Source organism: Zalophus californianus, chromosome 15 (assembly GCF_009762305.2).
Source record: "Zalophus californianus isolate mZalCal1 chromosome 15, mZalCal1.pri.v2, whole genome shotgun sequence".
Lineage (NCBI taxonomy): Eukaryota > Metazoa > Chordata > Mammalia > Carnivora > Otariidae > Zalophus > Zalophus californianus.
This window is the reverse complement of record NC_045609.1, coordinates 45,050,282-45,076,774: the sequence shown is the minus strand read 5'-3', so window position 1 is coordinate 45,076,774 and position 26,493 is coordinate 45,050,282. Positions and strand designations below refer to the sequence as shown.

The 26,493-nt window shown below is 54.1% G+C and overlaps 1 protein-coding gene across 4 annotated transcripts in view; it reads left to right on the top strand.

Moving 5' to 3' along the window:
* The window catches only part of GRID1 (glutamate ionotropic receptor delta type subunit 1), a 717,476-nt gene that overhangs the window by 126,812 nt on the left and 564,171 nt on the right, over positions 1-26,493 (top strand). For all 4 annotated transcript variants that reach the window (XM_027597138.2, XM_027597137.2, XM_027597141.2 and 1 more), the window contains exon 3: positions 22,812-23,096. In XM_027597138.2, coding sequence (XP_027452939.2) covers positions 22,812-23,096 — 285 coding nt within the window. The remainder of the gene's footprint in view (positions 1-22,811; positions 23,097-26,493) is intronic.

The following is a 26,493-nucleotide window of genomic DNA, read 5'->3' as shown; positions in this document are numbered from 1 at the left end:
AGGGGCCCGGGAGGGGTGTTACAAAGTAGAAGGCCCAGAGGGGATCACAAGCAGACTCAGTTTCCTGAGTTTCACACAGTCCCCGTATCGAAGGCATAGAAGCCCCCTCTGGACCAAGGCGGCCCCTCCCCACTGGGAGTGCCAGTTGTGTCCGTACTGCCCACCTTTGTCTGGGGCACCCTTGGGCAAGTAGAGGATCTGGAGGGGATGCACCCCTCTCTCTCACTCCCTTGCATAGTCATCTGGATGCCATTGTTATGTTTTGGGATTGAAGAGACTCCATATTCCAATATCTGAGGCCCTCAGAAGTCCCTCCTTGGGGTACCAACTCTTTAGAGCAATGAATTGTGTTAGGAATTTGAGAGGAGAGTGGCTGGGGCAGAAGGGGACCACATGTTTATTTCCTGAGGCTGACCCAGGTCCCTTGGGGGGGGTATGGTCTCCTGAGGTCTCTAAGTTCTGCTCTGAGTTGCAGCTCATGGATTCTGTTGTCCTTGTAGAGCACTGGGGACCTAGGAGGGTGACTTTGTTTTGGCCTTGGCTGAGTATAACCAGCCCCTTCGATCCCTCATATGGGGTCGACACCTGGTGGCTTCGAGCTTCCTGGCCAGGGTGTCAGGTGGAATTAACTGGCAGCAGGGACAGGTGGGTGTTGATTGAGGCTGATTGCTGGGAGGCAGCGTCTGCAGGCTGCACAGAGCTATTTCCAGCCGCTCCAATTGTATCAAGGAGGCTTAATCCCTCTAAGTGCCTTTGTGATCTGGCTGTGTGGAGTGAGGGTGGGGGGCCAAGGCCGGAGCAAGGTCAGACTTCCCCTGGTTGTCTGCATTTCCCCTCCCTTTTACCCACCCATCTACCCGTCCATCTATCCATCCACCAATCCATTCATGCATACATGCATGCATCCATCCATCTGTCCATCTGTCCATCCATCCATCCTTCTGTTGTCATATTCATTCCCTCCCTCCCTCAGTGTTCACTGGTTATCTACCATATGCCAGGAACCATGCTGCGACCCAATTCCTAGGCCCTCCAGTGGCTCACAGTCTAGTGGTGGGGACAATGCACCGAGGCCCCATGATGGAGAGGAGCACGGCCACCACAGGAGCAGGAGCATTAGCTCACCTTGGGAGGGGAGGTGATCCATGCTTGAGCTGCGTCTTGGGGACCAAGCAGGACTTCATGGGTGGGACATGGGCTGACAGCCCTCCATGCAGAGGGCCAGCATGGCTGAGGGCTCAGAGGTGGGAAGGAGGGCAGCAGAGAGCAGGAAGTCACCTGTGTGAGGCAGCATGAGGGTGGGGCACGGGTTAGGGACAGGAGCGGAGAGCCAGATGAGGCTCAGCTCATGAGGGTGTCGGGCCAGTCCTTGGCGTGGCAGGTCCTATAGGGATGGGAGTCCTTGAGGGCTTGAAGCAGGGGTTTTAGGAAGATTGCTTGGGTGAGGAATGGGCCCGAGGGGCAAGGCTCGAGGCAGGAAGATGAAAGAGGTCTGTGGGCTTTGCTTCAGAGTCCTGCTCCCTGCCTTGTGCTGGGGCCCGCTCTCTTCTCTCATCCAAGAGTGCAGGCCAAGGTACTGTCCATCTAGCTCTGCGGGTTCTTAATGCCAGGCTTGTGGACTCCTGAGGTGCCTGAGGCCTACTCTCAAACCCAGAAGGAGGGCCCCTTCGAGTGGATGGGGTGCCACTGTCCTGTGACCTCTTTTTCTCAACCACACCTCCCCCCGGTCTGTGTTCCCCTGCACTGGGTCCCTCCTGTCGTTCCACTCCCGGACCAGGAGGAGGACCCACCACGGCCACACTCAGGCCCATGGGCAGCCAGGGGAGGCAGGTGCTGGAGACGCCCGCATTCTCCTGGCAGGTCTGTGTGCTCTGGGGGCTCGTTCCATGAGCTGCGTAAACACAGCTCAGGGCGGCTCCTGCCCTAGGTGTTTGGTAACCCCTAGAAGGATGAACTGTGGGCACTTGAGCCTGCTCAGGAGGGGCACACAGCATCAAACCAGGGAAAATGGCAAGGCTGAGGCCTGGCGGTTCTCCGCACTTCTCTCTCTCGGTGACCTCTGGCACCCCGTTTCCTAGTTAGTGCTGTAGGCTGGCGGAACTCCGCGCCGACTGCGGGAGAGGTCACGTCTGGTCACTTCTCTGCTGAGACCGCTCCCTGAGCTGCTTCTGGAAGGCAGCAGAGAGGAGGCTGGGCTGGACCTGGGGCTGGACCAGCTCCCGCTGCTGCAAACACCCCCCTCCTCTGGGGAGCAGAGAGAGAGAGGCAGGGTGGGTTGGGTGGGCTCTGCCCACAGCTCCAGGGAATGGTGGCTCTTCCAATAGCTTTGCATGTGCGTGAGTTGTGTGTGTGTGTGTGTGTGTGCGTGTGCGTGTGTGCGCGCGTGTGCGGGCGCAGTGGTCAAGGATGGGCAGGAAGGAGCAGAGTGATCCCCTCTTTCCAGGTGCACGACTCTGGGAATCTTCTGGGCTGCCTGTGATGTGATTCTTCTCTTTATCCACACCCTCTCCTTGCTCCTCGTGTTTCTACCCGAGCTCCGTCAGCCCAGCTGCCCACCCACAGGTCTGTAGAAAGGGCATGTGAATCCACGCGTGCTCCCAGCCTCATCCTGGCCCAAACAGGGCCGAGACAGTGCTGTGATCGGTGTGGCCACATGCAGGTTCATTTATCGAAGGCTTATCTGCTCTTTCGGAATGTTCTCAATCCATGGATACTTAAAGTACTTCAAGTACAACTACCTCAGGTTGGGGCCATTTCTGAATTTTAATAAAGGGTCCTGTCACTCAAAGAGGTGTGGGACTTCCACGCCATGAAAATGGATTTTTTTTTTTAAGGTTTTATCTATTTATTTGACAGAAAGAGAGAGCACAATCAGGGGGAATATCAGGCAGAGGGAGAGGGAGAAGCCAGGCTCACTGAGCAGGGAGCCTGATGCGGGGCTCGATCCCAGGACCCTGGGATCATAACCTGAGCTGAAGGCAGACGCTTAACCGACTGAGCCACCCAGGTGTCCCTGAAAATGGATTCTTTAGCACATCGTTCTGTGTCTCTCCCTGACAACCCAGGGCCCCTCGACCTTCTTGTCCCTGTTTCAGGGCAGGCACTGCTTTGCATGCCTTGGTGTGGGGCCAGGGGCTGGGACAGTGACACTTCTGAAAGCACCTCCGGACCCTTCTGCCTCCTTCTGCCTCCAGGCCACTGCCGGCTATCAGCCCTCCTTCCTTGCAAAGAAGCTGTGCTTCAAAGGAGAGTGCAGATTGCCCTGAGCAATAATACAGTCCTCACCTCTGGGCAGCCACTTTTGCTGGGGCCTCGGCTGCAGAGATGCAGGGAGTGAGAGGAGCCTGTGAGCACTGCTGGGATCTCAGGTCTGGGGCTTACCTGGGGCCCTGGCCAAGTCACTGGGCACGTCCAGCTCGCCCTTCCGGAGCTGTGGGAGCAAATGGGAGATGGCATCCCCTTCTTCATCCCCTCTGCTTCCCACCAGGGCCCTCAGCTGGAAAGCTTGAGCTGCAGCTCAAGGGCAGAATCAATACTTGGTATGTGCAACTGGTCCTCAGCACCTCCGCTTGATCTAACTCAACAGTTTCATTCACTCCTTCAATAAACATTCCCCAGGCACCTGCACCTTGGGGATCCTGCAGTGGCCTTGACAGTTTGGTGGCTGAGACAGAGGGTGATCATTCAGAGTGACAGGTGCCTGGCTGAGCTGAACTGTGTGTATGTCGGGGGAGGTGTGAAGGTCCCAGGAGGCTTCCTGGAGGGTGTGCTTGAGCTGAGCTTTGAAGGAGGAGGGGGAGGGGGAGGGGCACAGGGAGCTTGGGTGTTGGTGTGACAATGGCTAGTGCTCTGGCTGGCTATGTTGAGGGAGGGAGTACACCTTGGGTGCATAATGGATGTCAGCTTGTTGTCTCCCCAGGTGAGGTCAGGGCCCCTGGGGCATGGTGGAGGTATGGGGGTCAGGTGCAACCTGGGGGTGGGATCTTTGGGAGGAATGGGCTGTGACTGACTTATTTGTGTGTCACGCCCAGCCACCGCGGGGTTGTGTCAAAGCTCAGAAGCAGGCACGCTGGGAGGGCCCAGGCCGGGCTGGTGGGGCAGGGTGACCATGGATCTGACCATGGCCGGGACAGGCTGCAGCATCCCGTGCCCACACCTTGTAACTCCCTCTGCACATTTCTAGGCTCTGAGGTGTAGAGATCATCTTCCCGTTAACTGTGTGGGAGTGTGGGCAGCTGGGGTGGGGAGTGGTGCTCCTCTCCAGTAAGGCTCTGTGCAGATAGGGGCTGATGCTTAGTCTCTTGCAGCAATACCTTCCTTCAATCAATGGTTTAAATAGATGCAGGAAGTAGATTTGTTAGTCTGTGTATGTTGGGAGTATTGGTGGGGATGCTTGAGAGGGTGGGAATTCTGGGGGTTCAGTGGGAGGTGGGAAGCAGGGAAGATGGAGCCCGATTCGTGGGGACATGTGCCTGGGATGAGAGGAGGAAGGTTTTCCGTTTTTCTTTTTTTTAGGTGACTTTGAAGGTCAGTCTATTGCTTGCTGGTCTTTGGTCTTCACCTGCTAGTTCTTGGTCTTCACCCGCTGGTTCTTGGTCTTTACCTGGTGGTCCTTGGTGTTCACCTGTTGGTCCTTGGTCTTTGCCTGTTGGCTCTTGTTCTTCACCTGTACCACTTGGGAGTGTGGGAATAGCAGGATCAGCAAAGTCAGACTTACTTGAGTTTGAACTCAGGCTCCACGGTCTTTTGCTGTGTGACCTTGGGCAAGTGACTTGGGTCTCTGAGCCTCAGTGTCCTCGTTGGAAAAATGATGACAATAATCCTTACCTCAGAATTGTCAGACAAATCCAGTGAGATCAGCAAGGGAAGCTGCCATGAGCAGAGCAGTTTGCTCAATAAGTTAGGTCTTTCCCTTGGCCCGTTTTGCCTACAGTATCACTGTATCTCTGTGATGAGACATGGCATGTGGTTGTCACTTGCTCCCATGCCACCTCAACCACATCTTGGAGAGCAGACTCAGGCCTGGCTGAGGGCCGTCCCCTAGTGTGGGTCTGTGGAAGAGAGCGCGCTTGCCCAAAGGGCTGAGCTGGACTGCCCTTTCTTGGGGTGGAAGTCCCTGCAGAGGAGAGATGTGCTGAGGCAGGCCATAGAATTCTGATATCTCCAGATCCGTCCAGAATCATCCCTGCCAAATTCTGGTGTGAGGCTCAGGGGTCTGGGGTACGGGGCTGCCCGCACGGCATGGGAACTCAGTGCAGATGAGCCTGTGTGCACGTGTGGGGCCATGTGGGTGCATGCGTGCTTGCTGGGTGGGGCATGTGGGGAGACGGAGCCCCAGCCCTGCAGCTCGCCATTCCTCTTCTGGCGTGGGCGCTCACTGGGGGCTGCGTCCTCCCACCCCTTTGTCTCTTTGTCTCTCTCCAGCAAAGGTGTCTGGGCAGAGGAGCGGGGCCCTGCCTTCCATGGCCAGGGCAGGGCCAGAGTTGGGCCTCACTTAAGCCTACGGAGCCTTCTAGGCCTAGCCATCTTTGTGGAGCCTGTTTCCTTGCAAGAAAATGCCCCAAGGGAGTGCAAGTCACAATGAGCACATACTGTGTTGGGTTTTTTGGGGGAGGGAGGGCAATTCTTGTCTGTTTTCAGAGCCTCTCTGCCCTGATCTGATGCACCACAGCACCCTCCAGAAGCAGGCCTGCAGCATGAGAACAGGTGGCCGGCAGGAGCTCACACAGGGGGCTTGTGCCTACTGAGCTCGCCCTGCAGACAGAAGTGGCCTCATGTGTGCCCCCACCTGGTGACGGTGCTGTTCCGTGTGTGTGCCCCTGGCACTGCCACTTCCTGCTTGGCTGATGGGGAGGAAGTGGGTACTTGTTCCCCTCGAGCTGGGCTCCAGGGAAAGGCTCACGTACTGCTTGTGCCCACTCGGACTTGGAGAGTTGCATGATGCAGCTGTGTCCCCATCAGCGGTCTGAGACGTGATCAGTCTGAGTGTTGGGCCGCCTGCACCGAGGGTCTCCCTTGAGCTCCCATGCCCTATGTGGCAAGGCCGCCTCTCCTCTGTCCCGTGGGGTGTCTGCGCCCCTCAGGCTCAGCCTGTGCCTCCCATGGCCTCCATGGGGTTTCCATTAGGGGCAGAGGCGGGGGAGGGGCCCGCTTTTCCTTTCCCAGCTCATCCATTCTCCTCTCCCAGCTCCTTTCCTGGAGTTCAGTCCTCTCTCTCAGAGCTCTTCAAGCCTTGGGGGCATCGCAGATGCTGACTGCAGGCCGAAGGGCTGGCCTCGCTCCCCGCAGGGCTGGAAGGCACCAGCTCCCATCCTGCTCTCGGGGTCCTCAGCCCAGGCTTGGGCTGGGCAGCTTGTGTCTCTCGGGAGGCCTGAGTTCTTTGTCTCATACTAGCCGGGGGGTGGGTCATACCAGGCAAGAGACCTCACATTGTCAATGCTCGGCTGTTCCTTCTGTGGGGGTGTGTGTGTGTGTGTGTGTTTGGTGATGCCCTTCTAGGATTGTGGGGGATGCCAGGTGATGTGCCACTAGGCGATGGGTGCTTCACCCCTAATCCTGCTGGCTCTGGTCGGGGGAGCCTGGGCTCCTAGGTCTGCCTCCCTGCTTGCCCGCCATTTTGTGCTTCTAGCTGACTCTGTCCCCTGACCTGCAAGGGCCCTGACTGTCCTCACTGCCTCCTGGCCCTGTACTCCCTGGCCCCGGTCCTGCCAGGGCAAACAGCAGGAGGAGTCAGTTCAGGCCTCAAGGCCTCTTGCTGCGTCCTCAACTGGGGCCGTTTTTCCAAAGGCAAGCTCTGAGCAGGCCTCGCCTGTGCTTAGCAGCCCTCCAAGGCTTCTTCCAAAGCCCCTCAGCTGAACAGGCAAGACCTCCGCTCTGAACCCCCCCTTCCTTGTGTCCCCCTCTCCCCAGCAGAGTGGCTCACTCCTGGCAGACCCACAGATGCCATCCGTGTGCACGCCTTGGCTCATGCTGTGCTGCTAGCTCAGTTGCTCTCTTTCCCTTGGTCCCCCTTTTACCCGCGTTCTGTCCTAGCATCAGCTCTTCTGCCGCCCCGTGAAGCCCCCTTGCCATCCCGGGCCACGTGACTCCATGGCCACACTCCTCTTGCCTGACATCCCTCCATGGACACTGAACCACAGCATCCCGGCCCATGCCCCAGGTCCCTCTCCACATGGCGTTTCTAGGACCTGGGGCCAGATCTGCATCATCTCTGTGTTCCTGGTGTGGGCCCTGGCTGGGCACATAGTAGGTGCTTGGAGAGACTTGTGGTGGGCTCTGGGGGGCAATTTGATCACCCAGGAGGGAGGACCTGGTTCCCAGTCGGTCTTCTCATGGCTGGAAAGGTGCCAATGGGAAAACTGAGCCCCACCGATCAGGTTTCTCTTAAGTTCCTCTCTGGTTTGTGAATTTTGTTGTATTGTTTTTCAGTTTTCTCCAAGCATCTGCTCCTGTGAAATTTTTCATTATCACTGGCAAGGATCCCCTCTCATCCCTGCTGGCTGCAGGAGATTTCTGATTTTTCTCCCCGTCTGCTCCAAAGCACCTGGGAGGCAAGATGCCCCATGTCCCTGGGCCAGCTGGGCTCTTGCTTGCACATCTCAGGAGGGAGCCTCCTCTGAGCTGAGCTCAGCAGGCCTGGCCTGTGTCCTGAGGGCTTTGCCCCCATTCCCTTAGGATGCAGGGCTGGTCCAGCTGGGAAAGCTGCCTCTGGGGGCTGGGCCAGCGCCTGCACCAACTCCTTTTCTTGGGAAGCTGTCAGGTGGTCACTGCTGGGAGCAGAGGCAACTGCTTCCTTCTAGATGCATTCTCCAAGAGTGGCACCGTTTCTTCAGTTTTGGAGGCTGTGTGTTGTTGTGATGGCTGTTAGGATGATAATGAGGTAGTAGACGTCAAGGCCATGCAGGGCCTTGGGGTGAACGAGAAAAGCAGCTGCAGGCTTTGGCAGGCAGAAGCTCGACTGGGTGCTGGCCCCCTCACCCCTGGCCAGCAGAGCTGCACCTGGGCCCTCTGCTGGGGAGATGCACAGGTGGGCCCAGGGTGGCCTTGGATACTAACCACCAGCCTGTTTTTTTAACCTGGCTGGGCCGTTTTCTTCTCTGGTCTTAGCTTACTCCTCATGCCAATGCTCAGTTAGTCGTACTCACTGGTGGGGGCTGGAATGCTTTCTGGGTTCTAACTCATTTGAGTCTTGTTAGTATCCTATGAGGTAGGCACTGTGAGTTTTGTTTGCTTGTTTGCTTTTGCTTGGTTAAATGCATTTATCTGATTTGAAATTGCTGTGGTAAGTCCATTTTTAAGGTGGGGTAGGGAGAGGGTGCGACTTGCCAAAGCCACTCACAGCTGAAGGCACAGGGCAGGGATGTGAGTCTGGGCAGTTCAGTTCTGGAACCTATGATCTTACCAGTGGGCTGTCCATCTCTCTATGAGGGACAGATGCTTCATTTCTTTCTGCTTCAGCCCCCCGTGGGCTGGACAGCAGCCTGCCGCCTTCCCCTATGTCATTGGATGTTCTCTGCACCAGTGTGTGCTTGGTTTAAAGAAGCTGGGAGAGAGGGTGCTGAGCACCCGGTAAGTGAATGAATGATGAATGAGTGAACAGACACTTCCCAAGGGGAAGGAATTAGCATCGTAGAATTGATTCAAGATGTATTTTGTGCCAGAGGCTTTATTTTCATGTCTTGTGTGTAATGCGGGTGCTGTGACCCATTCCTCCTTGAAAAAATAATACATCAATGTTCTATAAAGGGACCGGCCCAGGCTCCTGGATGCTCAGTGACAGGCTAGGGCTCCGGCTTTGTGAAGGCTGCCTCCTGGGATGAGTAATGGGCCGAACGGAGCAAAGTTCATTTGTAAGACACAGGTCAGGAATTTCCCCTGCACTGTTCTGTTCACAGTCAGCTGTGGGTTTGGACCAGTAAGTGTGGACACCAGCCTGCTTGGACTGCTCCACGCAGAGAGCATGACACAGATGTGAAGAGCACTGCAGGGCCCCGGGGGTGTGAGCAGCCCCGTCTGCCACAGCTACCTCCCTGGCTTGGCCTCAGCTCACCACTCCTGCCCTCACCCCGGGTGCTGTGTGCTGGGGGCTCTGGGGAACAGTGTGCAGAGGGGTGAGACATGTGAGGGGGCTGCCCCATGCTGGCCATTTCTCTGGGTCTGGCTGCAAGACATGGGGGTTGGATGGCAGCCAGCGTGGGGGGCAGCTAGGCTGGGCAGAGTGAGGGAAAGGGTGGAGCTGTGGAGGGGTGGCATATTAAGAGGGGGTCTGAACACCTTGTTTGAGGGGCATATGCAGGAGGCAACAACGTTGAGCTCAAGGCTTCCTTCTGGAGGGTGGGTGCAGCCCTCCTGGTGATGGAGTCAGGGAACGTGGCAGGAGGGACTAAGGGCTTCTCTGGGTCAGTAAAACCCAGAAGCTGGGGTTCTGTGGTGGGCATACACCCTTTGAGAAATGGGCTATCCCTGCCCACTGGTGGGGGCTTCAGGCCAGTGCTTCAGTGTTGGGCTCCACTGGGTTATAGGCCAGGGAGTAGCCCAGAGGGCTGGATCCACTCATACCTGACCTGCTCAGGCTTTTGGGGTGTGTGTGGGTGTCCCCATGGACATTCACCCTAGAGACAGACCCCCACAGGGCGGTGACAACCTGTTGCCCTTAGTGAGAGCAGCCATCTTGGGCTGCCCCAGTGATGGTGGATAGACCAGGGCCAGCATTATGCCCATCCAGCACTGTCCTATTGTTGCCTGCTCCCCTGAGGCATCTGGGTGTCTATCCCAGACTTGGTGCCAGGGACGGAGAGGTTCTTAGGGGACTCAGGCAGGGCGTGACAGAGACCTATGAGCAGACACTGGTACCCTCTGAACTGCACTTGTGTGTAAAGCAGGGGGCAGCAGAGGCAGGGCCGGTGTTGTCCTGACTGGGTGAAGAGGGCCCCTGGAGAGGAAGAGGTACTTGAACTGGGTCTGGAATGCTGAGTTTCTAGCAAATAACAGAGATGTGAGCCTGACACAGCAGAGCCTCCGGGATCCCTGCTTTGAGCCTCAAGAGCCCAGATGTTGTCTCCTGGAAGCCTACAGGGAGGCCAAGCTGCAGGATTAGTGCAAGGTCTCAGAGCTGGACCTGGGCTGGATGGGGATGTTTCTGCACCCTCCCAGTTTTCCTAGAAGGGGCCCTGGCTTAGAGGTGACGTTTGGTCCTGTGACACTAATCCCCCGTGGTTGGAAGGAATGGGGAGCTGAGGGCCTAGCAGGTGGGCATCCATGGGTCAGCTTCCCAAACCCAGGGTGGAGATTGGAAGCCAAGGCATAGACATGAGGCTCTGTCCCTCTGGGGCAGTCCATCCTACTAGGGAGAGAGGACATCATAGCTGGTGGGAGAGAGAGAGAGTCACAGACACACACATGCACACATGGCACGCACATACATGCATGCATGCATTCTGAGAGAGAACTAAGGCTAAGGCTCAGAAAGTGAGAAACAGCAACAGGGGAATGAGAGAGATGGCCAGAGAAAGCTAGAAAAGTCAGACATAGGTTGAGAAGCCCACTTCTCAAAGGGTGGATGCCCACCACAGAACCTCCCATAGGTTGAGATGGGAAGGGAGATCTAGCAGCCTCACTGAGCCTCCGTTCCCCAACTGAGAGGGCTGCACTGGGCCTGGCAGGAGCACTCAGGCCAGGCGGGGCCCGGTGACAGGACGACCCTGGCTTTGGGAAGACACATGCAGGTGGAAGGAGGGTAGAGGCATACTTGAGCTGGCCTTGGGCAACCCAGGGATGTGGGGAGGGCTGAGGTCAGGCTCCGGGGTCTGACCTGTTGGCATACCTGCAACCGTGGCCTCTGGCTCATTCCTTCCTCCTGGCAGCCCTAGAGGTGGGGAGTGTTATTAGCCTATTGATAGGTGAGGGCTGAGGCTCAGCCAGCCGAAGTGACTTGACTGAGGGCACACAGCTATAGCAGGGGCCCTGCCTGTCTCCTGGGTCAGAGGCAGCTCAGGGTTTGAATCCAGGCTCCCCTGTGACTTCGGGCAACACCCTAACGTTGGGTCTCTGCTCCTGTCGAGAGTGGGGTAGTAGAACCCACTTCCCGGTGGACCATGGGAACCGCGGGTTCAGCGATTAGGCAGATGGGCCGGGCCGGCTATGACACAGGCTCCCTTCTTCCCTTTCCGAAATCCAGAGAAGCAGAGGGGCTGTGTCCTCACCCCCAGCCCAAGCACTGCCACGGCCTTTCTCCGCTTTTCCCTCTGGCTCTAGAGCTGAAAACACCTCCTTGGCTACCTTAGGGTACCCAAGCCTGTCCCAGCTGTGGCCACACAGGGGTGCCCCTTGTCCCTGAGTGCATGTCCCGGGAACACTGAGCTCCCCAGATGGCTCCCTGTGCTTCCAGCTGTTCCCTGCTGTCTTCTCTGAGCCAGGCTGCCACCTGGGCTCAGGCCCCGAGCTGTCCCGCCTCTGGGGCCCAGGGGAACCGGCGCTCCTCGATCTGGCCCGGTCTCTCCCTTGCCTCGCCGGCTCCAAGATGGCACCGTTGCTTTCTCCACGGTTCTCGCTCTCCTTTTCCCATCTCTAAACAGTCTCTCCTTCTTGGGCGGAATTAGATGAAGTGAGTGTCCCCTGGCCCCCTGGCTCATCCGTGTAGGGATTGTATCCCCTTGACTCATCCATGCGGGGATTGGATTCTGAGCCAAGTCTAGGAGGCCCCAGAGCCCACGATCTTAATTCTCCATGTGCTGCCTAAGGCTAGGCCTGCTCCGGAATGAGACACACTTTGCCATTGCCTCGTTCCTGATATGCAGCCCATCCCACGGATTCTCTGGGTGACTCCTTCACCTTGGAGCACTGACATTCCTAGCTATTTGTCCCTATGCACCTGTGCTTTCACTTACTCCTTCCTGCAGTGAACATCCTCTGACTGTCTCTGTATCAGGCCCTGAGCTTGGACCTACAGAAAGCTGTGAAACTCAGTCTGTTTTCTTGGGACCATAGGAATTAAGCATGAAGTCAAATAATACATACTTGATAGAAAGGCTAAAGTACTCTGACCTCCAGAGAAAGGGATGATTAATTTTTCTTAGCAAGGGGAAGTCAAGAAAAGTTCCATAGAGAAAGAAGCACTTGGGATGGGTCTTGGAGGAGGAGGAGAAGAAGTTTGAAGGGCATAGTGGTGGAGGAAGGGCATTTCAAGAAAAAAGAATCAGCACATGTAAAGTTAGAGATGGGGGGGCATGGTGACATGAGCAGAGAGCATGGGGCATGTTGGATAATAGAGGGGTGTGGAGTTGGCGGGTCCTGGGGGAATCTCACAAACTGGACTTTGACTCCCAGACAATGGGGAGCATGGCGGGTATTTTGGGGGGCATGCTTTGTTGCTAAACTTTGGTCTGCAGAGAGGGCTGGAGAAAGAAATGCTGGGAGGCAGGGAGACCAGTAGGCTGATAAGGGATGTGGGCAGGTGTAGGGAATGGCACTCAGAGGCAGGGTTGTGGGGAGCCCAGGAAGAGAAGTTTGGGCTCAGATTGTGGAGAGAGCTGCAGGAGGCTCCGGGTGCTCGGCTGCTTTCGAGGTTCTCTGAGTCTCCCAGGACTTGTCACTGTCCTGATTTAACTTCCACAGTGTAGGCTTTGTGTGAATTCGGCCCAGGAGCCTGGCGTTCCATTGGCGGAGCAGTAAAAGTCATTAACGAGGAGCTGGAGAGCTATAAATAAGCCAGCACGATCCCACCCTGTGTTCCCTGTGTTTCCAATCTGTGGGAGCAGGGAATCAGTTTTGATTCATTAATTGGCATAAGGATGAGGCCCCAGAGATTGGCCTGGTCCTGCCAGCTCTTCTGTACCCTCCTGCTTGGCTCCATGCATCCTGCCTGCACCAGCTGCCCACTTGCTACAGGTTACGCTCCAACATCCAGTGGGACCCTTTGGCCCTGCTCTTCTTGGGCCCCTGGGCTGGGTGGACCATGAGGCTGTAGGGGCGTGGGAGCTCCCAGCCCGGAGGTGCTCTGGGGCCTTGGGCCCCATCGACTTTTCTCTCACTGTCCCCTTGGTACCCTCTAAGCTCTTGGTGAAGCTCTCCTTAGAGGAGTGGGTTAGTTTTAAGAAACTATCCTTCTCCAGATTTTGGAATGCAACTTCCCTTTTGGGAGGACATGAGTATCTGGGGACCTTGGCAGGTTTGAAAACTCTGTCCACTCCAAATGGCTCAAAGACCTAAACGTGAGACAGGAGTCCATCAAAATCCTAAAGGAGAACACAGGCAGCAACCTCTTGGACCTCAGCCACAGCCACTTCTTCCTAGAAACATCGCCAAAGGCAAGGGAAGCCAGGGCAAAAATGAACTATTGGGATTTCATCAAGATAAAAGGCTTTTGCACAGCAAAAGAAACAGTCCATAAAACCAAAAGACAACCGACAGAATGGGAGAAAATATTTGCAAATGACATATCAGATAAAGGGCTAGGATCCAAAATCTATAAAGAACTTATCAAACTCAACACCCAAAGAACAAATAATCCAATCAAGAAATGGGCAGAAGACATGAACAGACGTTTTTCCAAAGAAGACATCCAAATGGCCAACAGACACATGAAAAAGTGCTCCACATCGCTCGGCATCAGGGAAATCCAAATCAAAACCTCAATGAGATACCACCTCACACCCGTCAGAATGGCTAAAATTAACAAGTCAGGAAACGACAGATGTTGGCGGGGATGCGGAGAAAGGGGAACCCTCCTACACTGTTGGTGGGAATGCAAGCTGGTGCAACCACTCTGGAAAACAGTATGGAGGTTCCTCAAACAGTTGAAAATAGAGCTACCATCCGATCCAGCAATTGCACTACTGGGTATTTACCCCAAAGATACAAATGTAGGGATCCGAAGGGGTATGTGCACCCCGATGTTTATAGCAGCAATGTCCACAATAGCCAAACTGCAGAAAGAGCCAAGATGTCCATCAACAGATGAATGGATAAAGAAGATGTGGTATATATACACAATGGAATATTAGGCAGCCATCAAAAGGAATGAGATCTTGTCATTTGCAATGACATGGATGGAACTGGAGGGTGTTATGCTGAGTGAAATAAGTCAATCAGAGAAAGACATGTATCCTATGACCTCACTGATATGAGGCATTCTTAATCTCAGGAAACAAACTGAGGGTTGCTGGAGTGGTGGGGGGTGGGAGGGATGGGGTGGCTGGGTAACAGACATTGGGGAGGGTATGTGCTATGGTGAGCACTGTGAATTGTACAAGACTGATGAATCACGGATCTGTACTTCTGAAACAAATAATGCAATATATGTTAAGAAAAAAAAGAAGAAGAAGATAGCAGGAGGGGAAGAATGAAGGGGAGTAAGTTGGAGGGGGAGACGAACCATGAGAGACGATGGACTCTGAAAAACAAACTGAGGGTTCTAGAGGGGAGGGGGTGGGGGGATGGGTTAGCCTGGTGATGGGTATTAAGGAGGGCACATTCTGCGTGGAGCACTGGGTGTTATGCACAAACAATGAATCATGGAACACTACTCAAAAACTAATGATGTAATGTATGGTGATTAACATAACAATAAATTATTTAAAAAAAGAAAACTCTGTCTCACCAACAAACTCTGGACACCAATAGTGCTCATCTTGGGGAGTTGTTAAGAGTATTCAATAGTTTGTTGCTCTGGTCTGCCATGCTGGGCGCTGGGCCAGGGGCTCAGAGGGTAAGCAGTATGCAGGCGCTTTTGCTCATGGGCGCACGGTTCAGAGAATGAGATGCCTAGCAGTGGCCACACAAAACAGTCCACAGCTGCAAATGTGGGCGGATGGTGTGCGGACAAGGTATGATAAGGGAAGATAGAGGTCATAGAAAGTTCTCTTGTGGGAGTGAGAGTTACCAACAGTAACACAGAATGAGGGGAGCGAGCCAGCCGGATGCAGGCTGGGGAGGTTTGTGGAGACCCAGAAGCAGGGAGAGCTTGGAGTAACTGAGTTATGGCACGAAGGCCACTGCCTGGGACACGGAGCATGGGTGTGGGTTGTGCAGGGTGTTGCAGGTCTTGTTGGGGTGTCGATCTTATTTTAAATCCAGTGGGAAGCTAACGTGGATAGTAAGCAGGGAAGCACAGCTTGCTTGGTGTTTCATGAAGGCCATTCCACTGTGGCATGTAGAGTGGAAGGCAGTAGATCGGGGGAGGTTGGAGGTAGGTGGGTCCAGGGGCAATGTCATGGTGGTTTATTTTTTTTAAATTTTTTTAAAGATTTTATTTATTTATTCATGAGAGACAGAGGGGGAGAGAGAGAGAGAGAGAGAGAGAGAGAGAGAGAGAGAGAGAGAAGCAGCGGGAGAAGCAGGCTCCCAAGGAGCAGGGAGCCCGATGCGGGACTCGATCCCAGGGCCTCGGGATCATGACCTGAGCCGAAGGCAGATGCTTAACCATCTGAGCCACCCAGGCGCCCTGTCATGGTGGTTTATTTTATTTTATTTTATTTTTTTTAAAGATTTTATTTATTTATTTGAGAGAGAGAGAGAGAATGAGAGATAGAAAGCACGAGAGGGAAGAGGGTCAGAGGGAGAAGCAGACTCCCTGCTGAGCAGGGAGCCCAATGTGGGACTCGATCCCGGGACTCCAGGATCATGACCTGAGCCGAAGGCAGTCGCTTAACCAACTGAGCCACCCAGGCGCCCATGTCATGGTGGTTTAAACCAAGGTGATGGAGGAGAGTTGACAGACCCAAGATATATTTTGGAGATAAAACATCCAGGACTTGGGTGCCTGGGTGGCTCAGTTATTAAGCGTCTGCCTTCAGCTCAGGTCATGATCTCAGGGTCCTGGGATCGAGCCCCACGTCAGGGTCCCTGCTCAGTGGGAGCCTGCTCCTCCCTTTCCCTCTGCCCCTCCCCGCCGCTCGTGCTTGCTTGCTCTCTCTCTCTCTCACTCTCACTCTCAAATAAATAAAATAAAATCTTTAAAAAAAATCCAGGACTTGGTGATGGCTGGGATGCAGAGGGTCAGGGAGAGAGAAGGGTTGAGAACAAGTGGGTGCCCCTTAACTGTAATTGGTGACCAGGAGGGACAGGGTCACACCCCATGGAGCGCAGTGTTGACAGGCCAAATTTGAGTTGAACTCAGCAAAGGGGCCCCCCTGGCTGATGGTCGGCAGCCCAAGGGAGGGTTGTGGGCTAGGGCAAGAACTATGGCGCCATCAACAGACAGGTTTGGGGTTTAACTTGTAAAGGGACAGGTCAAATACACAAGGAAGGCTGATGATTCCATAGAGAGGGTGTGAGTGATGGATCTGGGTCTGGGTCTGGTCTGGGAGAAAGCAAGAGATGGGAGCACCCAGAGCTGCTGAGCAGGGTCCAGCCTGAGATGGGTGTGTGGGTCTCTCTGGCTCTCTGCTGTTTGCTCATAGCCATGGAGAAGGGGGTGGGCAGGTTGACCCGCCAGGGCTGACTCTCGCTGGGGATTTCAGCAGCTGTACTACGTAAGGAGAGAGAGAGGGGAGTGAGGTTGTCTGTAGTAGAGTGGCTGGAATGATGGCTGGACAGATGCTGAGCTGAGCGAGGAGCCGGGCGTGAAGGCAGGCGGAAGGTGCTGGGAGCGCGCCGTTTAAGTAGGTCTGCGGGACGGGATGTGCCAGAGGGAGGGAGGTGAGGCCCTGCTGACTCTCCTTTGGGGTGCCCTTTGCTGGTGAGCAGCGAGAGAGGGGTCCACGTCCCCTAGGACCAGAACTCTAACCTCTGCCTTTGTCTGGTGCTGCCACCCTCCCCCCCCCATTTCGTGGTTTTGTTTACTTTTTAAGTGTCTTAATAAAACATGAAAAAATATTCTTCATAGATCAATAATTTACTGTGAGTTATGACAATACTAAATTTGGTCAATTATTCATCGACTATAAAGTATTTATAAATGCTACCTTAATTTAAAGCATTAGCCATTAGAATTCAAAGATTAATAAAGCCCATGCCATCTTAAAGGAGGGAAGGAGGAAGGGCACAGATAATGAGGGTGGCTCAGGGGAGGGTGAGTGTTCATGGCTGTTAAGATGATTAGAATAACGAGTTGTCACCGGGAGCCCCACTTATGGGGCAGGCAGAGGTGCTGGAGTCCCTGGGGCTGGCCTGCTGGACCCCCTGTGAGAGACAGACCGTTCCTTCTGGAGGGCAGGGCTAAGCCCTGGGCTGCCCAGAGCCTGGCTCTCCCTTCTGTTGCCTGCTGAGAAAAGCAGAGTCTTGTCAGGCTGCCTTGGGCACGTCTGCTTCGACCCAGGTGGAGTGGCCTCTTTTGCCTTGTCCATCTGGAAAATTTGTGATTCTTGGACAGGCTACCCAGAGACCAGTTAGCACAGGAGGTTGGGGGACCTTGTCCTCAGACTAGCAGGGCCCACATGGTGGATCCCACTCTGCCAAGACCACATCTGGTCTTCCAGGAGGAGCAGGTGTGGATGTGCCGGGGGCGTTGGTGGAGGGGAGGCCAGCATCATTCCTGGGGGGTGGCACCAGGAATTGGAGGTCTCTTCCAGCACAAGCCCTCCGGGGCTGTTACTTGCCCCCACCAGTCTTGGCCTGAGAGTTTTCCAGGAATCTCTGTGGGGTTGGAGAAGACTGGGATGAAACAGGGGTGGTGCCTAGAGTGACCTCAATGTCTGGGGGGGCACCTCTCTCACCAACAGCGTCCACCTGCAGGCACCGAGTGACTGGATAAGCCAAGGGTTTGCTGTCAGCAGAGAGAGGCCTTGTGCCTTCTCGCCAGCTCCTTTCCCAGGGCCTGCGCTCAGTGTGGAGCTGCCCTCAGAGTTTCTCTCCAGGGAAGTGCTGGGTAGCATCAGTCACAGAATCCTGGGCTGTGTCCCCAGCTGGCCACCATGTCTTCCCGGGACTGGCTCCTCGAGAAGATTCTGGTGGTCTGCTTCTGATGACCTCTTTACTATTCACTGTCTGGCTGTGTGGCCCCGGCTGACTGGCCAGCCCTCCCTGTGCTTCAGTTTTCTCACCAGGAGACCAGAAAGCTCAGAGGGGATGAGAGTTGTGGAGAGCCCATCTGTCCCGTGATGTGGCCGGTGCTGTGCCTGACACGTCCTACCCCGAGAATCTCGTGTCTGGGAAAGCCTGGGTCAGCAAGATGCTGGCGTCTCAGGGGACACTGGCGGGAATGGGATTGTGGGGCTGTCTGGGAATCCTGGTGGAGCGCATGGGTCCTCTCATGGGCCCATATTTGGGCCTAGGCTCGAGCTCTGAGTACCCTCTTTCTCCCAGTTCCTGGGGAGCCACGGGGCAGTGCATAGACCTCTGCAGAGACCCTCTGCTCTCCTAGGCCACCAAGTGTGGGGAAGGGCTTGAAGCTGATCATCACATTCATCTCTGCTTCTTGCTTTCCCAGCTGATGAGCTGCTCTCAGGGCACCCTTATCCAGCCATCAAGCCTGCATTGTTGCAATCAAGAGAGAGATCAGCTTTATGACTACATGATATTGGAGGCAAAGAATGATGACAAAGGCTCTTATCTTGTAGTGAGCCGCAGAAACACCTCAAAGCAGGAGAGGCAATAACACTGGTGGCTTTTGCATCCCTACTGCGTGCCAGGCGGTCTGAAATGTTCTTTACATACCAAGACCGTTCATGGAATGTGCACGACAGCTCTGGGAAGCGGGGGCCATCGTCTTCATCTGACAGAGGCTCAGAGAGGGCCGGCACTTTGTCCAAGGTCCCACAGCGTGTATGTGGCAGGGCCCAGATTCAGACACCGGCCAGGGGACCCCGCCCTGGGGTTCAGCATCTCTCTCTACCAGTACGGGTGTGAGTTGTAGAACGTCCTGTCCCAGGAATGAACACACAACCTTGATTAAGCTAATAGCTGATTTGGCTTTGATCTGATGTATTTTGATCATATTATTTTTATATGTTAGGAGCCTCTAAATAACCATCATTTCAACAGCGCCCCAATTAGCAGGCCATTCACAACGGATTGGAAATTGACTTGCCTCGGGCCTCTCCATTAGTGCCTGGGAGGGGCTTCCAGCCTTAATTATCCGCCCTGTTCTTGAGGCTGGCGGCTTGAGGAGCTTGCGGGGTGTTGCAGGTGGCTGGCCAAGGGCCGGGGCAGTTGTGCCCACCTCTGCAGGGAGGGCGGTCATCGGCAGGGGTGAGGTCGCTCTCCGTCTTAACTACTATTTCTTGGGATCCTGGGTATGACTCGGGTGGGGGACATTGAAGGGGCAATGGGTGTGCCCAAGGAGCGTGGTAGGAAACTGGCTTCTGTTTAACTTCTTTCCTATGCACAGCGGCACATTTGCCATCCCTGCCCTAAATCAGTGCTCCTGGAGCTCTGCTGGGGAGAGATTCTGATCCTCGTTTAACAGGAAACGGAGGCTCAGGAAGGAGACTTGCCTGTAGCCACAGACTCCTGACCAGAGGTGCCCGAACCAGACCTGCGGTTAGATTCTAGGGTGTCTTCTGCTGTTCCAGGGAGCCCAGGCCCAGCCAAGAGGTTGGTGTCCCTGGCCGCCGGCAGGAGCGGGCAAGGTGACCAGTAAGACAGTCATTCCCTGAGCATGCTCCTACTGCCTGGCCCGCATGTCTTTGTCACACTGTACCCCTCTCTCAAGCTGGTCTAAGTCCTCTTTCTTCGAGGCCCTGATGTCACCTTTCTTTGAGCCCAAGGAACTTCGTCTCTCCTTCCTCATGGGCTGAATCGTGGGGTCTGTCTTCTGGGTGGATCCAAACTCCTCAAAGTTGGGGCTTGATGTTCTCTTGCTCTTTGCCCCTCCCCCCCAGTCCACACTGCAGGGGTTTGCGCATAGTGAGGGGGCTGGGTACTGAGTGTACGTATGAAATGCAGGAGGGAAGGAACCAGTCTGCAGGGAGCAGTGGGATGCCTGCCCAGGTGGGGAAACTGAGGCTCGGAGAGGTTCAGTGACTTCAGAACCAGGGTATATGGAGCGGGCGCAGGGTTAACCAGCAGAAGTCAGGTGATGACCTGGGAGGGAGAGGGACGGGGTGGGTGACGGCTGCAATGAGCACTGTCATGAGTGTCCTCTGCTGGGTGTCTGGACAGCTTTGCATCCCGGCCATATCCAGGTTATTTTGTGTGATTACTTCTTCGAGTTAGAAACTCGGTGTATTGGGATTGAAGAAAGTATGTGTACAAGAGAATGAAGAGAAATCCATTCAGCATCACAGCACCTTGGTTTTTTCTTGCCTTTTGGTGATTTCTCTTGCCTTTCCCACAGGCATGCTTTTCACCCTGTTGCAGTCCTGGGGAGCGTATAATTTCGTGCCCTGCGGTTGTCACTTAGCTGCTTCTCAGAAGTCTTTTTTAGACTGGATGGTGTCTCAGTTCAACCCTGCCCCTTAGCGCTTGTTTGGTCTCACAACCTGTTATCTGGAAAATGGACGCAGTCACACCTCTTCCACAGGTGTCGTGACAATAATGAGGTACACAAAGTACTCGGCAGTATTTGGCGCAGAGAGAATTCTCACAAAATAGTCCCTCCTCCTACATAGCTTCACAACTTACCCATTATTGGAAGATGATTTTCCCTTTCTAAAAGAGTTATCTCTTCATGACTCGAAATTTTGGCAAAATATAGAAAAGATGGAAAATCAGTTCGGGCCTCTTCTAAAATGCAGTCACTTTTAGCATTTTGCAATATTCTCTCTGGTCTTTCTTTCATGCGTGTTGTTTTATTTAATTGAGATGATAAAATACGTACAATTTTGTATTATTTTCACATAACCATTTTATGACAAGTGCTTTCCCATGTTATTGTAGTATTTTCATAAGTAATTTTAAAGGCTACATATGCTTTCAACAAATGGAACATATTTCATAGCCACTCACCTTTTTGCATCTTTTAGATTGTGAGAGGTGTTTTGAGAGTATGGATGAATATCCTCTGAATGTTTGGGGAGCTCAAGCCATTCCCCTACTTTGGATAGGTGCTTAGAGTAGAATTATTGACCAGAGGACATGAAAATATTAAGGCTTACTGTGTTCTTTCACTGGTCTTTGCTGGGGAACGGCGTGTGTCTAGGGAAGGATGGTGAGCAGGACGGGCACTGCCCATGGCCTCCTGGAGTTTGTGGTCCAGTAGGAGAGACAGAGAGTTACACCAGCAGTGCATCGTGCCGGGATAGGGGAAGTGCAGGGTGCAGGGGGAGCTTGAGACAGGGGGTCCTCAGCCAGTTTGGGGATACGGAGTCTGAGTCTCGAGGAGTGAGTGTGAAGGTTCGAGAGGCAACAGAAAAGGTGGTGGGTGAAAGGTGGGCGGTTGGCCTGAGCATAGTGGGCAGGGACATGGGAAGGGCGTGCAGCTACAGGTATCAGGGAGCCTGCAAGACTGCCCTAAGGGGTTTGACTCTGTCCCCAAGACCATTGGGAGCCACTGAAGGGCTTCAACAGGAGCATGACACAACTGGATTTCTGTTTAGGAGAGAATTGCTGCATGAAGCCTGGATGGGAGGAGGGCAGAGCATTTGCGTTGGGGGTGGGGGGTGCTGCGTGATTGTGTGATTCCCGAGAGACTTCAGAGAATCTCATTTCACCACCCCTGCCCCTGCGTTGTGTGTGGGGGTTGAGGGTCCAGCAGGGAGAGCAGTGGGCATTTGAGTCGTCGTCCTGCCGATGCTCATGAGTGTGCGCAGTGAGCGCCCTTGCAGAAGGAGCAGCCGGCCTTCGGTGCTTGGCAGTGCGCTCCCGGTCTCCTTCTCTCAGCCTTCTCTCAGTCTGAGACATTACATAAACCCAAAGGCTCTCCACCGAAAGAACCGCATAGTCAAAGTTGTTCAAAAGTCTGCCGTCTGCAGCAGATGGCCTGCTGACATTCACAGGCTGTGTTTTGAAATGCATCTGCTTTCCCACATTCCTCTGTCACATAAGCATTATTAATAAATGTTTGCTTCAGAACTAGTGCAGTGGGGTGCGGTGTCGGGAGGGGCATCTTTCTGTTAATTGGTCTGATGTCCCCCGAAGACGTAGGTGTGTGGCTTAAAGGGGCGCCCCTCGCGATTCCTGGATGACTTCTAAAGACGAGCCGTGTGTCCTGGACCCGGCGCCTCCCTCCCTCCCTCCAGGTCCCGCTCCGCCTAGCTGCATCTTCCTTTGTGATTATCAACTGGCTTTTGAGTAATCCTGGGCTTCTGGAAGCACCTGCTTCATCTGGGGTTTGACCCAGTGTTTTATGATATGAATCAAGTGGAATTGGCCAGAAGACCTGGGGTTTCTTTTTTCTTTTTGCCTGCAACCCCAGTCCTCTGGGGTGAGTGTCTCCCTGACTTTCTGATGTGATTCATTCCCTTCCGCCCCAATCAGTTCAGTTCAACCAACAATCATAGGGCACATGGTATATTCACGGCCTGTGTCTTGGCCTCCTAGATACACAGGTCAACAAAACGAGTTCTTGGCTCTTAAAGGGCTCACACCCCCGGTGGGAAACAGGATGGCTCACGGAGCAGCTCTGATGGGTGTCGCAAGCAGAGGTGGGTGGGATTGTTGTCCTGCCATCCCTCCTTGAGTAGCCTCAAGTCTACTCAAAGGATTTTGCCTCCCCCAGGCCTCCACTGACTCATCTGCTGAATGGGTGTAAGAACATGTAGCTGGCAGGGGCCCTGAAAGCCTCAGTGGGACTCTGCAGATGAGAGCCTCTGGCCTGGCCTGGGGTGGCTCTCAGTCTCGGGAGGGGGGCAGCATCGCTCAGAGGCCCCCGGGCACGAGCTGCCAGGCCGGGGCCAAAGTGGATCAAAGTCAGTGCGGCGTTGTCTCCAGGCTGACCTCTCTCTCTCTCTCTCTCTCTCTCTCTCTCTCTCTCTCCCTCTCTCCTTTCTTTCCAGCCTGCGACCTCATGACCCAGGGGATTTTGGCCTTGGTCACGTCCACCGGCTGTGCGTCTGCCAACGCCCTGCAGTCTCTCACAGATGCGATGCACATCCCACACCTCTTTGTCCAGCGCAACCCAGGAGGGTCTCCGCGCACTGCCTGCCACCTGAACCCCAGCCCTGACGGTGAGGCCTACACGCTGGCCTCCAGACCGCCCGTGCGCCTCAATGACGTCATGCTGAGGCTGGTGACAGAGCTGCGCTGGCAGAAGTTTGTCATGTTCTATGACAGCGAGTATGGTGAGTTGGGGGCAGGGGTTGCTCTGGGGCTCCCAGGAGGCACGCCGGGCGCCGGGAGACCCCTGAGCCAGGCAGTTGCTGTGGCGGCTGAGGGCTTCAGGGTGGGCTGGGGGTACATGGCGGTTGGTGGTCTGGGTGGAGTGGGTCTGGGGGTTCGTAGGGCCCAACCTTGAGCTCCGCAAGTTGGGGGAGAGCTGCAGAAACCGATCTGTAGACAGGCACGACTGTTGCCTAGCAACAACACCTTATCATGACAGCTGAAGTTTGAATCACCTTAGAGTTTTCAATAAAATATTAATAAACTGTTGGCAGGGATCTGAAGGGCGGCACGTAGGTAGCGACGGAGGCTGGTGGGCACGGTCCTCCCAGAAGACTCCTCTTAAAAGACTGTCCCTCACACTGGACAGCCACCTGCCCCTCCCAGCTCCCTGGTCTCCCCTCAGTGTCAGGGTCTCAGGTGGGGGAATAGGTCGGGGTGGGGCACCCCAAGGATCATGGGGCCAGGCTGGGATCATGTGGGTATGGCTGGACCTGGCTCTTTTGAAGACCTCCCAGATGAAAAAATGCACAAAAAATGGGTTTTGGAGGAATAGTTTTAGGTTTTCTTATGGCTGCTCTGTAAAAACAGGCCCCTCCTAGTCCCAAGATGAAATGGTTTCCACATTTTGTGTTTTTTTAAAAAGGACTTTTAATTTTGAGATAACTGAGATTCCTATGCCGTTAAGAGAAATAATCCAGAGGGGTCCCATGTGCCCTTCACCCAGGTTCCCCATGGGCAATGCATGGCATAACTCATATACCCCAAGCAGGATTTGATGTTGATGTGATCCACAGACCTTTTTCACACTTCTCCAGTTTATAGACACATGGGTGTGTGTATTCACATCTGTGCAGTTTTATCACGGGTAAATTCATGTGACTAGAGTCGGGATGCAGGGTAGTGCCCTCACCAGGATCACCGTGTCACCTTTCATAGCCACCACCACTCATATTATGTGTCTTTAAAGGGTTGGGGGGGCTGGTATAAGGGTCGGCAGGCCCATGGCTGGGGCCAGGATGGAGTGGGTGGGCCCTCGAAAGTCCTGCCTCGTCTCTTGGTGAAATCATTCCTTTGCCAAGAAATGTAACTAAGAAGAGAAGCCAGCATATGTTTGCATTTGCCTAAATACTCTGCTTCTCTAAGACTGGAATGTTGTCCTCAGCTCTTGAGCAAGTACGCTGTTTGGAGTCTTCCAGGAGGAATTGGAAGAGCAAACAGTCACTGTGCCGAAATGAAGAAGAGGTGATGATGGAGACAAGGGTGACCCGAGGCTCCAGGCACTTGAACTAGACGCTGGCCAGCGCCTGGCCTCTCCCTCCCACTTGCATTCTACCCCTGGCCCTGGGGCGGGGGGTGTTTCAGAGCCCACAGGGCATCTCTCAGGTGCTCGGCCTTTCCTGAGAACCCCTCATACTGATGTTTCAACCTGGGCATCCAGTGTGCTCTGTGACTGGCCTCTGGGGAGGTGTGGACACCACCAGGGCTGGGTGCTGTGGGGCAGGGTCCACAGGGACCCTGGCCCCCTTCTTCCGACATCTTTGCTCCCCTTGTGCTGTGGTCTATAGAAACTCTTCAAGCCTTGGTTCTCTCTAAGGCCTGGGAGGCAGGAACTTCAGTCATAGGAGGGCAGGTAGCAGCTCTGCAGCCTGCCCACCCTGCCTGGGCTCCTGTAATTCTTGCACCTGATGGCACTTGCTCAGACTATGTGTTTTTGTATTATTGTACCCCTTACTCTCAGTCAGCTCAAGGATCAAGACCCATGGAGAGGAGCCCTGATCCCTATCTGTCTGAAGCTTCCCCTCTTTCCTTGGAGCAGGCCCCTTGGTTACATGCTCTTACAGACACACGTCTCCTTCCCTCAGCTTGCTCTCAGCTTGTCCTGACAGACTCATGAGGGCTGATCGTTGATGAACACTGACTCTCACACCAGGCTGTAAGCTCCAGGAGAGCGGGTCAGTTGCTGTTCACTACTGTGTCCCTGCTGCTTAGCACCATGCTTGGCGCAGAGCAGGGCCCAAGAAACTATCACTGTGTGAATGAATCCGCTTATTTATGAGGACATGGGGTTTTCAGAGAATTTTCACATAAGACAAAGGAAGAATGGGAAGAAAGACAAGGCACTGCATAGTCTGACCTCTGAGGTCGGGAGGTGGGCTAGGGTGTTTCATTCTGCAGATATATTGCCCTGCCCCTCTCCTCTCCCCTCCGACCCAGAACCTCCAATCAAACCAAAGGTGTGCCCCTTTTCTGACATGGACGCTTTTGTTACCTTTGGTGGGGTTGAAGTTAGTTTTCTTTCTTTTTCTTTCTTTCTCTTTCTTTCTTTCTTTCTTTCTTTCTTTCTTTCTTTCTTTCTTTCTTTCTTTCTTTCTTTCTTTCTCTTTCTTTCTTTCTCTTTCTTTCTTTCTTTCTTTCTTTCTTTTCTTTCTTTCTTTCTTTCTTTCTTTCTTTCTTTCTTTCTTTCTTTCTTTCTTTCTTTCTTTCTTTCTTTCTTTCTTCTTTCTTTCTTTCTTCTTTCTTCTTTCTTTCTTCTTTCTGATTTTATTTACTTATTTGAGAGAGAGAGCACAAGAGAGTGAGCATGAGCAGGGGGAGAGGCAGAGGGAGAGTGAGAAGCAGGCTCCCTGCTGAGCAGGGAGCAGGACAACGAGGGGCTCGATCCCAGAACCCCTGGAACATGACCTGAGCCGAAGGCTGATACTTAACCAACTGAGCCACCCAGGCGCCCCTTGAAGTTAGTTTTCAACCAGACTGGACTTTATCAGTGATCCCATAAAGACACAGGGTGACCAATAGCTTTCCTCTAGCAGACAGGCAACTGGTTGAGCCTTGAATGCTGTGTTGAGAAGGATGCTGAGGCTGTATGTGGCTCAGCAACAGAAAATGCCGTGATGGCTCAATGAGGGTTCCATGCTGCAGGGGAGGGACTCGTGGCAGCCTGCCGTGTTTGCTTATTCTGCTCTGGGAGTTGGGGGTGAATGGAACACCTCCACAGGGTCGCACATTTGATTGTCCCTGTCTTGGGTTCTGATTTGTTTGGCTTTTTAGGTTTTCTGGAGGTCAAAGCTCTTTCATTGGATTCTGTGCAAGACCTCCTCCCTTTATGGGCCCTGGACATTAGTCCCCTGATTTGACAGCCTCTGAGACTAGGTTTGTGCCCCGAGATATTCTCTGTAGACTTTAACCACTTGGACTCCCACCACTTGTCCTGGCTGTGCCCTTTGTGCACGTCTAGCCTCTGGCCTGTTTTCCCACCTGCCTTGTGTTAGGTGAGCCAAGGCGGTGGAAGCCCGTGCGCCATTTGCTGCAGCACATGCAGCCCCCAGAGTGCGGGGTGTGGGTGCCTTCTCTGCGTGG